The sequence below is a fragment of the Camelus ferus genome, chromosome 3, assembly GCF_009834535.1.
Source record: "Camelus ferus isolate YT-003-E chromosome 3, BCGSAC_Cfer_1.0, whole genome shotgun sequence".
In the NCBI taxonomy this organism is placed as follows: Eukaryota; Metazoa; Chordata; class Mammalia; order Artiodactyla; family Camelidae; genus Camelus; species Camelus ferus.
In genome coordinates this window covers 21,988,441-22,001,842 of record NC_045698.1, presented here as the reverse complement: position 1 = coordinate 22,001,842, position 13,402 = coordinate 21,988,441, and the positions used below count along the sequence as shown (strand labels likewise).

The 13,402-nt window shown below is 37.3% G+C and overlaps 1 protein-coding gene across 6 annotated transcripts in view; it reads left to right on the top strand.

The window, feature by feature from the left end:
• The window catches only part of DROSHA (drosha ribonuclease III), a 104,228-nt gene that overhangs the window by 51,095 nt on the left and 39,731 nt on the right, over positions 1 to 13,402 (top strand). For 5 of the 6 annotated variants that reach the window (XM_032470559.1, XM_032470551.1, XM_032470555.1 and 2 more), the window contains 6 exons: positions 1,080 to 1,204; positions 2,858 to 2,957; positions 4,413 to 4,520; positions 9,898 to 10,005; positions 10,511 to 10,649; positions 10,999 to 11,059. In XM_032470559.1, the coding sequence (XP_032326450.1) occupies positions 1,080 to 1,204; positions 2,858 to 2,957; positions 4,413 to 4,520; positions 9,898 to 10,005; positions 10,511 to 10,649; positions 10,999 to 11,059 (641 nt within the window). The remainder of the gene's footprint in view (positions 1 to 1,079; positions 1,205 to 2,857; positions 2,958 to 4,412; positions 4,521 to 9,897; positions 10,006 to 10,510; positions 10,650 to 10,998; positions 11,060 to 13,402) is intronic. The other variant, XM_032470547.1, reaches the window with a different exon arrangement.

Sequence of the window (13,402 nt, the reverse complement as noted above, 5' to 3'; positions counted from 1 at the left end):
GTGAATTTACACAAGCCTTGTCACTTTGTCACCTACTTGTATTTGTCAGATGGCTGACAAGGGCTGCAGTTATGGGTAGGGTAACCAGCTTGTCCCAGTTGCTGGGGGCTTTCCCAGTTTCAGCATTGAAACCCCTGTATCCTGGAGAAACCAGGCCACCAACCAAACTCTCATTGTTGGGCATAGCTGCTGGGCAACAGAATGAAGCTTGGTGGCCCCATGGAGATCAGTTCTGTAGCCTTTGGCTATAAAGTAGCTGAGCCAGAGAGCCCCACAATCCCCTAGGAAGAGTTCAGTTTCTAAGTTGGGGCTGCCCTGAACATTGAATATAAGCAAGGAGGCAGCTAAAACGTTCTCTCCGTGACTTTACTGTCTTCATGAACTTAAGCTTTCAGGATGGAAAGTATTTTACAAATAGTTCCTAATACTTTAGGAACTTAAGAAGGAACCAGCCATCCATTTCTTTTTTTACTAGACCTGGGGGTAAAAAAACTTATGAGGCTCTCTTAAAATTTAAAAATGGCCTACATGGACATATTAAGAGAAGCTTAACTATTTGGTCTTTGTACCATCATACCTTTTAATTTAAAGGTGTGGAATTAAAGGAATATATAAGCTACACAGAGAACTAATGGAAGAAATAATTTTAGAGGCATCTATCTGTGCATCTTGAGTAGAAATAAGCTATTCATTTGAAATGGGAAATTAAAGCCAAATAAGCCAGCACATCTCTTTCTAGTCATGCGGAATACTTCCTCTGTGCCTTTGGAGAGGTTATGGAAGAGTTATACCTGACTAGGTGTCCTTTCAAAAATTTAATTTTTAAAGGTTTCTAGGGGATGGCAAAAAAGGACAAAATCATTGTTCATTATGCCAAATGGCACAGACTCATTTACAGGGATGACATTATAGTTTTTATATAGTATAGCTGCTATGATTAAAGGGTTTTAAATGACATTTTCCCTTTGGGGATGAGGCTTTCCTAGAAAAAAAATCCGATTAATTTCTTTCCTACTTAGGTTAAAGTCAATACTTAAAGACTTCTTATGGGAATAAATGGCTTTGATTTTCCTCTGTAGAAACCAAGCTCTGTCCGCATCGATCAACTGGATCGTGAACAGTTCAACCCCGATGTGATTACTTTTCCGATTATTGTCCACTTTGGGATACGCCCTGCACAGTTGAGTTATGCTGGAGACCCACAGTAAGATATTTCTCAGTGTTTGTCTTAGCCAATTTCACCTTCTACTAACAGCTGAATTAGCAGAGGAATACCCTTTAGTGGATGTTTTCCTTTTTAAAAATTAAGACCTGAAATGAGCCCTGTTTCCAAACTTAGGTTACCAAATGAAACAAGTTTTGGTAGCTCCTGAGGAATTATTTTTTCTACATGTTTGACTGCAGGAAATTATGATTCAATAGATTATCCTTGGCAGTCTTGGTCAACATGAGTCCTATATGTTTTTAACCTTTAAGGAACTTTTCCCTTATTTATCATTATAGTACTTTTTAGTATTTTTTATTTTTTTCAGTGCCCTCTAGAGGAGGGTAATACCACGTTGGTTCCTAGCACTGCCACATTTAGGCAGAATTCTATTTTGGGGGCATCTTAGTAAGAGCTCAACATCCCATGTAAAGACAAGGTTGTATTGGAAGGAGAAGCCATGACTTCTGACTCTTAGAATTGATGTTATTTTCCACATTTGGGTTTTTCCGACTGGCATGCTAGTGTTTTGCTGGGAGAAAATGAAGATGTGTGGGAATGGAAATAGTACTGTTATATTCTTCAGGAGTGTTTGGATTTTCTACCTCATTAAACAAACAGACAGTTTCCTGATTTAGCTTTTTTAAAGGATTCATAATGGGAGAAAAGGGCATGGGAGATTTTCAATTCATAAATCCAATTCTGGCTGATATATTAGAAGAGGCTAAAGGGTTCTGTTCTTTTTTTTCCCCTCTTTGGATAAAAGTATGAAGCAGTGAACCAGGCACTGTGTAAGTACTTCTTTCTTCCTCCATTCTCTAAAAAAATATTATCAAAAAGGAGAGACCCAGATAAGGCTGAGAAAGGAGCAGCTTCACTATGACAGAGAAATCTTTGGCAAGCCCCTCCTTGCCAGAAAAGTGTTAGTAGAATGTGATTAGGCTCTTGTGGACTCTCAGGTGGCAGGAGTGTGAATTGATGCAAGACTGGATATTCTCTTCATTCCCATGATGCTTTAACTGTACTCTTTAGACTGATCCAGGTTATCACATATTTGGCTACAAATATGCTTATTTTTGTCATGGTATATATACACTAATCAGTGTACTTCATTTGTCTTTTGTCCTCCCCAATGGAAAAATGGATGAACGTAGCTGTGTAGTGTGGGTATTGTCACAAAGGGGATTCTCCTTCCTAACACTCTCCAACTTTTACTTTCAGTGAAGGCAGGTCAGAGACTGGCAATATCCTTATTAAGTCAGGGGTCATTCTTTCCACAAACACCAGAAAGTACATATTTAAGTAAAATATATTACTTTCAAAGAGGTAGTGGTGTGAAACCACACATTTCTATTGGTTTTTGTGTGTCTCCCTTGGAATTTTTTCCCAGAGAGATACATCTGTATAGTGACACCTCATTTTCAATCCGAGTAAGTCATAATCAGCTTTAGTAACTAGGTTCCAGATGACTCTTGGTCATCCTGCTCCTCAATCACCAAATCATGTCCTTCCTCAGAATGAAGGTCTGCTGCCAGTAAGGATATTCACAAGGGTGCAGTTTATGACTGAGCAGGCCTGTTAGAACACTTGGCTTTACTGCACTTTAGACTCGCCTTCTTTTTTTCTGAGATGTCTGCCTGTCCTTTTCCTTAGGTACCAGAAACTGTGGAAGAGTTATGTGAAGCTTCGCCACCTCCTAGCAAATAGTCCCAAAGTCAAACAAACTGACAAGCAGAAGCTGGCACAGAGGGAGGTTGGTATCGGACCCTGATCTTCTGTAACTAATGGTGATGTGTGTCAGGTTTATTTTGATATTGTTGTTACACCACACCTGTAGAAAAATGCTTTAAAAAAATCATACTTTACTCCCCTCCTCGCATTAGTATGCTGATTGATTTTTTTTCCTTTTTCAGTATTTAAGAGACCATTTTCCCCATAAAAAGGCCAGTATTTAAATGGAAATTGGGAATGAATAAAGCTTCTCTAGAAATTAAAGTTCAAAACTTGCTCAATCAGCCTTTTATCATTAATTAGACTGCACATAGTACCACTTTGAGTCTTACTCAGATTTCTTTATCTTGAGGTTGTAAAAGATTGTCTTCTGTATATCTGTTACTTTAGTACAGTGAACTTACTTTGTTAGGTTTTAGATCCCAAATTCCATGTTTCTTTATTAATGGACAATATTATCCTTGCATTCCAAGATCATTTATGTTTTAGTTTTAATTTTAAGAGTAAATGGATTCGGGCTGTACACCAGAGATTAACACATTGTAATTGACTATACTTCAATTTTAAAAAAGAGTAAATGGATTTGGTATCAAGATAGATTTTGTCTCAGTGAGGTATTATTCTGCTGCGGTAGTGTAAACACAGTTTTGAAGCTGGGAAGGTGAATTCTGGCCTTGTCACTTTCTGTGACTCAAGCTTCATCATAAAGGAGGGAACCTAGGCTGAGAGAGGCTGACTGAAATGTCCCTCTCTTGGTGCACCCAGGGAAAAAATGGTTGTGTGGACTTTGAAATACTCTATTTAACTTCCCTCTGGTGGTATTTGACCTGTAGTAGGAACTTAATAGTGGTGGTGGTGGTGGCTGTTCCTGTTGTTATTATGAATTCCTATGAGGTTTTTACTGAATCAGCACACAGTATAATGTTTTTTTATCATTAATTATTTGAAGGATGATGGTAAAAGGGAAGAGTCAGTTCCTATTTATATCTTGCACAAGTTTTGGATCATTGTCTTTTTTCTAATAAAATGTACCCTTGCTGAAAGAATTTTTGTAAGGGTTTGTAAATTAGAAGGCAACTTTTAGAGTTATGTGGGCTGCTGGTTAATTTACTGATTCTCATTCTTAGATATAAATGCTTAACATAAAGCTTGATACAAATATAATTCTTCCATGCTGATTTCAATTCCAAATGCCACATTTTGTCTTTTTTTCAGTAAAAGGGCATTTTTTGTTAGAACTCACCAGAATGGTCAATTTGGTTTAGATCTTTTTCTTATCCATTACCAGGAAAGACTGGCTTATAACTAAGGCTTTGAGCATCCTGGCCTTCATTTTTAAAAATGTAATTTGTCATGAAGAGGTTTGACTACCTGAATGTAATATTGAATGAATCTAGTTTATTTACTAATGCTTGATGTTTGGCTTGCTATTGCTTTAGAATTGTCAGGCTATTCATCATAATGCATTCTCTTCTAGGAAGCGCTCCAAAAAATACGACAGAAGAATACCATGAGACGAGAAGTAACAGTGGAGCTGAGTAGCCAAGGATTCTGGAAAACTGGCATCCGTTCTGATGTCTGTCAGGTGATGACACTTCTGAGAACACAATTATATCCAGACATCTCTTCCTTTAAAAGGCATCTGGCACTGAAGTTTTCCTAATTCTGAGAAGTTTCTGCAGAACATACTACATTGTCGCTAAATGGAACATCAACCATAAATTGTTTTCTATCATTTGGGTTTTGTTTTGGTGTCAGTTTTCATGTTGTCTTTTCTAGTTGTCTGTGTGTGTACGTGCACATGTGCATGGTGAGGGCGTGGGAGGCCCTGACTTAGCAATGCTCAATTCTGTCTCTGCACATTGAGTAAAGGAAAGTCTGCTCTTCAAATTTGCCTGGGTATTCGAGCACATGGGTAAATCCCTGTCAAAAGAGATACTCCAGCTGTTCTCCAGGCAGACTCCTGAAGACGGTGTGTACAAACTTTCCAGACTGATGACTCAAACTTATATTGCAGAGACGTAAAGGCATTAATGAACAGAAACAGTATAAATTTCATATTTGAGCCAAACAGTAGTGTTTTTCTTTGGGTGAACTTATTAGAGGAACATTTCAACTATATATAACAGGTTCACTAATGAGTATTTTGTTTTCCTTAAGAGGGGAATTTTTACCAGATTAGGGATGTCCCAAAACCCAGCATATTCTCTGACTCTTCACTTGGTTCTCTGGTTATGATTGATACTGGTTGTGTTCCATGGGAATTACAGTAAAGCAAATGAGTACACAGGCTGGAGTCAGGTAACGCAATTTGCTGTGTTCAGCCATTTGGAAGAATACTTCCAGGCTTCCACTTACCTGTTTTGATCGTAGCAGGTATTGTAAGTTCAGACATCCTTAGGTATTCATTTCATCATAAAGAGTTTTTAAGAAAAATCAGTGTTGGCATTTAATTATCGTATTGAACAATGGAATTTAATCCTATCGTTAAAGGTATTGCTGTGTAATTCATTTACCATGTGAAGCTAAATGTTTTTGTGTTAAGATGAACTGCAATTGATGCAGTATTGCCAGATAGTTTGAAAATAATTATCTGCAGTGTAGCCATTACATCCACCAAGTCCTCAGTTATTTTGCCAATTGACCTTTTTATTTTTTACTGTACTTTCAGAAGTGAATGTACTTACTTAAGTACTTACTTCCATTGATTCTTTCTCAGAGTCACTTTGAGCCGTATCACCCAGGTTTTTTTGTTTGCTAGTGTTTCTCCAAAACCAACACAGCACCACAACACCAACATAAGAAATTTCTGAAGACATCATAAGAACAAGTTCTGAGTGGAGTCTGCTCCAAATCTAGTGATCTCAGTGATAAGTCAGAGTTGATTGTTTAAGAGATCATAAAATCGTAAAGAATGAAGAACTGGAAAGGACCTTAGAGTTCATCTAGTTTAGTGGTTTTTAAACTTGCGTTTTGGGTTAACTTTGAAGTTTTTGTTTTTGTTTCGTTTTTTTTAAACAAAACCCTGTGGAGCCCTAATTTGTAAAAAGACAAAAAAACCACTGATTGATTGGTGAGTGGTGGGCATGGAGGGAGAGCCCTGCTATCCCACGCTGGGTAGCAGTCCGAAGGCAGTTTTGTTCTGCTGAGCCCAGTTTTTTTGAAGCATTGAGTTCTTTCTTTCCTTTCTTTCAGTAAAACAAATAGGGGTGCTGAGCAGTGTGTTCCCCTGCAGTTTTATGTCCTCCAGCCGTGTCACAAGTGTCTCACTCTGGCTCCTCAGCTGGATTGGAAGCAGCTTGAGGACTAGGTTATCTTCTCTCACTCCGTACGTTACATTTTACATTCTGCTTTGGGGTCGGTAGGCAGAAACACTCAATCACTTCCTTTAGTAGCTGCTTGGAGAAAATGGACCTGATTAAAACTCCTGCAAATGTGCATGCTTGATCTAATCATGGTTCCTCCATCTGGAGGACATCTCCTCTTCCAAGGACAACTGCCATCTGATTAGAAGCCATGGTTCTATTCTCCAGTCCTCCTATTTTTTACTAGTCATATTGGCTAGTAACTATATTTCATTTCTTATCCCAGAATAAATCCCAAAATAAATGTTTTCTTTTGTGTATGTTCCTCAAATAAGATGGCAGGTGGCATGTAATAATGCAATTTAAAACATTCAAAATAAATGCATTTAGTACATTTGGTAATGAAGAATAGGAATCTGATTGGGAAACAGTAGTTAAATGAAATTATACACTGAATTCTTTGAATAACCCTGAAGCCTATGAAAAAATAGACTCACACTTAATTTTAAAGGAAAAAGACCGATTGCTTCTCTGAAATCCTTGAGTTGGGGCAGGGAGGAGTCCCCTTTCTTTGATTGTTCATTGATACAGAACCTACTTTTCATTAATAATAATTGCTAGTGGGTTACTGACAAAAGCCTTGTGATGCTGTCTGGCTGCCACTAGAGAGAAAACTGTTGTGATGAATCTAAGGCAGAGCAACCTAAGTACCAGCGTCTCACTCTGGAAGTGTAATTCCCCAACCAGAGAAGTTAACCAAGGGTTGTTATGAGATGAGGGAGTTCTACCTGATCCCCCAGCCAATGTTAGGAAGAATGAAAACCTAGGGGAGGTCTTGTAACCTTAATTACACGTGAGCTAAATGCAGACTTGAACCCTGTTTAGAGGAACTGTTGAAAGATTTTCTTGGTGTGGCTGCTTGTTAGAGTGAATTCTGGGTAATATGGAAGCAAAAGCAGGAATCAAAACCTGAAACTGAGGCTAAAAAATTCAGAATTATGACTCAGGAGAGGAAAAAGCTAACGTGACTACAGTATCTGTACTTTACCTCTCCTGTTTTTTTTTTTTTTTTTTTTTTTTGTCAAGTGCTAAAAGACTGGCTAATTAATATCTGAAATCTGCTCCCTCTGTTTTGTTCCCCTACTTTTATCTGGACTTTCTCTTTCTTTTGCCCTTTGTTGTTTCTCTCCTGCTAAATGGGGCTTTTACTCCCAGCACTTCCTTTACACTGAGGTTGTACCCTGGAAGGGAACTTCAGTTTTTAATTTTGAGCATTTTTAGGACTCAGGCTTCTCCCACACTGTTAGCCTGTCCGCTTATACTCACCAGTGAGTTGGGTTGTGCAGAGCCCTCTCCAGCTTGGGTCACGGTTCCAGGGAATACATGTTAGTTTGGGGCTCTTCTGTTCTCAGGGCCGCCGTTCCATCAGAAGCCCTGCTGCTCTCCTGTCTTTCCTCCCTGCTAGGACCACACAGGTCCTGTCTTCACCCACACTTATTTTGGCCTTGCTGGGGATACCTTGTCATCTAGTTTTTATGCCTATATTCACAGGTCTATTTTGCTATTCTGGTGGTTCTGTTTTTAATGGAGAACTTGTATAGATTTAAAACCTGCACACTGCCCACTGCCATTTCCTCACAGTCTTCCAGAGGAGCTTTTAAAAATGAAAGCAGTTTCTGGGCATGAATGGGAGTGTGGTGGGGAGATGCTCAGTGATTGTGTGTATTTCAGCATTGCAAAGATTGATCGTTTAAAAAACTGAGCTGGAGATTATAACCATCTTGTAGATAACATTGCGCCTTGTCTGTCAGGGATACAGGATGGACGGGGGTCACATGTACCTTTCTGTGCGTTCACAAGAAACAGGCTTAGTTGGAGAGAGAAACTGGCTCTATTTGGAGTAAGTTTAGAGGAAGTGGTGAAAGGCTCACTGCTGTTTCACATGAGTAAAGGTTCAAGGAAAGAAATTCAGGTTAGTTAAGAGAAAATACAAGGACTTTGCCATTAAATGCATTTTGTTTGGGATAGAACTAAATTCAAAGGGGCAAACCTCCAAAGAGACAGATTTGGACTTAATAATTTTTTAATAGAGTATTCTAAAGAGGGTGTTATTTTCTTAACAGGTAATGATTCATCCCTCACTGAAGGTATTAAAAAACAATTCACCAGTTTGAATTCATACTTCAGAAAGATAGTTACACTGCATAGTCTTCACGATCCATCCTCCTTGAGTTTTTAGCATCAACATCCTTGAGTCCCCTGCAGCTGAAATGCCTGGAAAACTGTATTATACTTTGGCCGCACACTTTATTTCCATATTATTGTGTTTTTTAATACAGCACTTATAAAAACAAAGGGGAAACAATGCCAGTAATTCAGATCTTAATGGCATATCTCTGGGAAGCCCTTGGGGACAAAAAAAAAGTGTTTTCATATTTTTTTCTTTTCCACAACTATTGTAAACTTTGCACAGGGAAGTGCTCAGCATGTATTTATTGAATTGAACTGAAAGGAAAGACTTGCTGTTGATTAGAGATCCTATTTGGGAGAACTGATCTTTTTTCATGAGTTAATACAGGAAACTGATTTCTGTAGTTTGAAGCCAATCCATTATCATGTATTTTTAAATAATTCCAGCTTAAAATACTTCAAAGACTAAAATGGTATAAAGCGTATGTCAGTCATTCTGTGGGCTGTGCCCATCCTCCAGGTTCTGTTGAATAAAAATGACTCCTTTATTCCCTTGGGTTCTGGAGAAATTTTATTTAAAAAAAAGAAAGAAAGAAAAGAAAAAGATATGCTTTCTATGAAACCATCTCCCAATAAGGAATCTATAGCCAAATGAAAAGTGATTGAAACAAAAATAAAAGTTCCATTTCCTCAGGTGACTTAACTATACTGGCGATTTTATAAAAGTTGTTCTCTTAATGTTAGATTGAGTGTTAAACCTAGAATGGCCTTTTGAGATCATCTGGCTGAGAAGTTCTTACCTGTCCCACAATAGAGATGGGCTTTAGAGGTCTGTAAACCCATTGAAATCCCATACAATTTTTGCATGTTTGTACACATAGGCGTCTTTCTGGGGAAAGAGTCATTTTCCTTCGATTCTCAGAAGTGTCTTGACCCTGACAAAGTTTCAGAATTTGTTAGTTTTAATCTTTTCCCTTAGAATTAAAGATAGACAAGGAGGCACAGAAAGTCTTATGACTTCCTTAGAGGCTACGCTGCTGAGTAGGGATGAAGCAGGGCTATTCCTACTTGAATGGGGGCTGATGGGCCTTGTTCTCAGCAGCTTTTTATATTTACTTATTTAACACTTTTAACTGTCTTTGAAAGTAGCTACACTGATTGTCCTCATTTACAGGTGAGGAAACAGAAATAGAGAGGTTAAATAATTTGCCCCGAGTCCCACGAGAAATGAGTGAATGAGCAGGATTTGGACCCAGGCATTCTGGTTCCAGAGACCATACCTTTAACAGCCATAGTCCATCATTCCTTGTAGAGGATTTGCCAGGATGCCATGCAGCCAGTAAAGTGTTTCAAGACTGTGAGATGGAATTTGGGATGTGACAGTGGTTCTTGTTTGTTACAAGATAAATGAACTGTTCTTGTAAGTTTTTATAGAGTTAAAAATACTGAAATATTTTTTTTTCCTAGCATGCAATGATGCTGCCTGTTTTGACCCATCATATTCGCTACCACCAATGCCTAATGCATCTGGACAAGTTGATAGGATATACTTTCCAAGATCGTTGTCTGTTACAGGTAAGAATTACTCTCCTGTACATTGCATATAATAACAAGATAGGAGTAATTCTATCTTGCAGGTTACAAATGGAGCATTGAGATTCTCCATTTTGGGAGATGATGAGGACATTTAGAAACAGCTCTCTCCATTACTCTACTCTGATTGCCACTTTCAAGCCCTTTTTCTCACTTTTTTTGAGGCTGTCCCTAAAGAAACAGACTGAAGCTAAAATCTGCCTGTCAAACCTGACCCTTCTTTCAGCTCTTCTCCTTTATGACTCTTCTTTCCAGGTGCTGAGTATTCTAATTCTTCTCTGAAAGACATGGATTTTTAGGTTTGTTTGTAGAATCGAGCTTGCCCCAAAGCTCTGGAAATTTGACATTGGAGGAAATAAGATGGAAAGAGTGGGGCTTAAAATTTGACTGGATAAGCAGATCTCTTTCCTGTTTCATTTGAGATGATATAAAGATGGTGCTTCTATGCTAAGTTTTTAAGACTGAACTTATTTCACTGAAATTTTAGCTGGCCATGACTCATCCAAGTCATCACTTAAATTTTGGGATGAATCCCGATCACGCCAGGAATTCTTTGTCTAACTGTGGAATTCGGCAACCCAAATATGGAGATAGAAAAGTTCATCACATGCACATGCGGAAAAAAGGTATGTTTGGATTCCACTCTCGTGTTTTGTTCTTTGTGCCCTATTGTAAATTAAATCCCCACCAGAAATGGTTCCCTGGTGATGGTTTCATTCTCTCATTCTTTAGTGCTTCCTGACCCATACGTAATAACATTTACTTTGAACAGAGCATTTTGATAAAAGTGGATAAAATTTTTGGAAAAATTTATTTCTCCGGTCAAGGGTTTTAAGTAACTAAGCTGTAGACATGCAGATTATTAAACCTTTTAAAATCAGATTAGAGTGAGATAGATAATTTTCTTTCTGCATGTCATATGATGGTCCTAGAATGCTTCTAACAGTATTTACTTATGATTTTTTTTTTAAATAGGAATTAACACCTTAATAAATATTATGTCACGCCTTGGCCAAGATGACCCAACTCCCTCAAGGTAAAGTAGGCTTTTTTATAATAGCTTTGTTGAGATATAATTCACATACCATACAACTTACCCATTTAAAATACACACTTTGCTGGTTTTTGTATGTTTACAAAATATGCAGCCATGACCACTGCTAATTATAGAGCATTTTCATCATCCTAAAAAGAAACCCCGTATTCCCCACTTCCTTCAGTTTGCCCAGCCCTGGGCGACCACCAGTCTTCTTTCAGTCTACTTTCAATCTTTGTGGATTTGTGTATTCTGAACATTTTGTATAAATGATATCAAACAGTATGTGGTCCTTTGTGACTGGCTTATTTTACTTTACGTAATGTTTAAAATATTTATTCATGTTCCAATATATGTCAGTACTTCATTTCTTTTTATTGCCGATTAGTATGCTGCAGTGTGGGTATCCCATGTTTCACTTATCCAGTCATTAATTGACCATTTGTTGCTTCTACTTTTTGGCTATTACGAACAATGTTGCTGTGAGTACTTACTTACATACAGGTTTTTATATGGACATGTTTTGATTTTTCTTGGGTGTATGTATACCTGGGAGTGAAATTTCTAGGTGATATGGTAGCTCTGTTTCACCTTTCCTTTAAGGAACTGCCACACTGTTTCCAAAGTGGCTGCACCATTTTATATTTCCAGCAGCATCGGGTGATGGTTCTGATTTCTTCACATCTCTCCCCACACTTGTTATCATCTGTCTTTTTGAATCTAGGCATCCTGGTGGGTATGAAGTGTTATCTCATTGTGGCTTTATTTGTATTTCCCTGTTGGCTAATGATGTAGAGCGTTTTTTCACGTGCTTCTGGGCCATTTGTTTATCTTTGGAGAAACATCTGTTCAGATCCTTTTCCCATTTTCAATTGGGTTATTTTTTATTATTGAGTTGTAATCATTTTTTGTATATTCCAGATACAAGTCCTTTATCAGATACATGACTTGTGAACATTTTTTTATCATTCTGTGGATTGTCTTTTCACTCTCTTAATGAAGCACAAAGTTTCAATGAATTCCGAGTAACAGATAAATTTTGTTGTTTATGCTTTTGGTGTCATGTCTAAGAAACCATTGCCTCATCTAAAGTCACAGAGATTTGCATTCATTTTTTTAAAGAGCTTTATGGGTTTTTTTCTCTCACATTTAGATCTTTGGTCTCTTCTGAGTGAATATTTCTATGTGGTATGTATGACATAGGAGTCCAGCTGCTTTCTGTTGCTTGTGGATATCTAGTTGTCTCAGCACCATTTCTTGAAAAGTCTTATCTTTCACCACTAAATCATCTTGTTGAAAATCAACTAACAGTATATTTTAGGATTTATTTTTGGATTCTTAGTTCTGTTCCATTGATCTATATGTTGATCCTTATGCCACACTGTCTGGATTACTATAGCTTTGTAGTAAGTTTTGAAATCCAGAAATGCAAGATCTCCTCTCCAACTTTCTCCTTTTTTTCCAAGATTGTTTTGGCTATTCTAGATCTATTACACTTGCATATGAATTTTTGAATTAGCTTATCCATTTTTGCAAAGAAGCTATTTGGGATTTTGATAGGGATTGTGTTGAATCTTTAGGTCAGTTTGTGAGTGATTGCCATCTCAGTATTGTCTCTGGCTTAATATTAAGTTGTCTGTCCCTGAACATTAGATATCTTTGTTTTTTATTTGTTGTCTTTAATTTCTTAATAATGGTTTTTAGTCTTCAGAGTATACATTTTATATATCTTTTGTTAAATTTATTCCTAAATATTTTATTCTTTTCTACACTATTATAAATGAAATTCTTTTCTTAATTTTATTTTTGGATTGTTCATTGTAAGCATATGGAAATACAATTGATTTTTGATTATTGATCTTGTATTGTGCAAACTTGATGAGATCATTTGTTAGCTCCAATAGTTTTTTTAGTGGGTTCCTTAGGATTTTCTATATATATGATCATTTCGCCTGTAAACAAAGTTAGTTTTACTTTTTTCTTTCCAGTCTGGATGCCTTTTATTTCATTTTCTTAGTCTAGTTGCCCTGGCTAGTCTCCAGTACAATATTGAATAACAGTGGTGAGAGAGGATCCTTGTCTTCTTCCTAATCTTAAGGGGAAAACATTTTTTTTTCTGTTGTGTATGATGTTAGCTGTGGGTTTCTCATAGGTTCCTTTTATCAGGTTGAGGAAGTTCCCTTCTATTCCTAGTCTGTTGAATGTTTTTGTCATGAAAGTGTTAAATGCTTTTTCTGCATCTGTTGAGATGGTCATGTGTGTTTTTCATTTATTCTATTCACATGGTATATTGCATTAATTGATTTTTGGGTGTTAAACCAACTTTGCTTTCCTGGGATACAT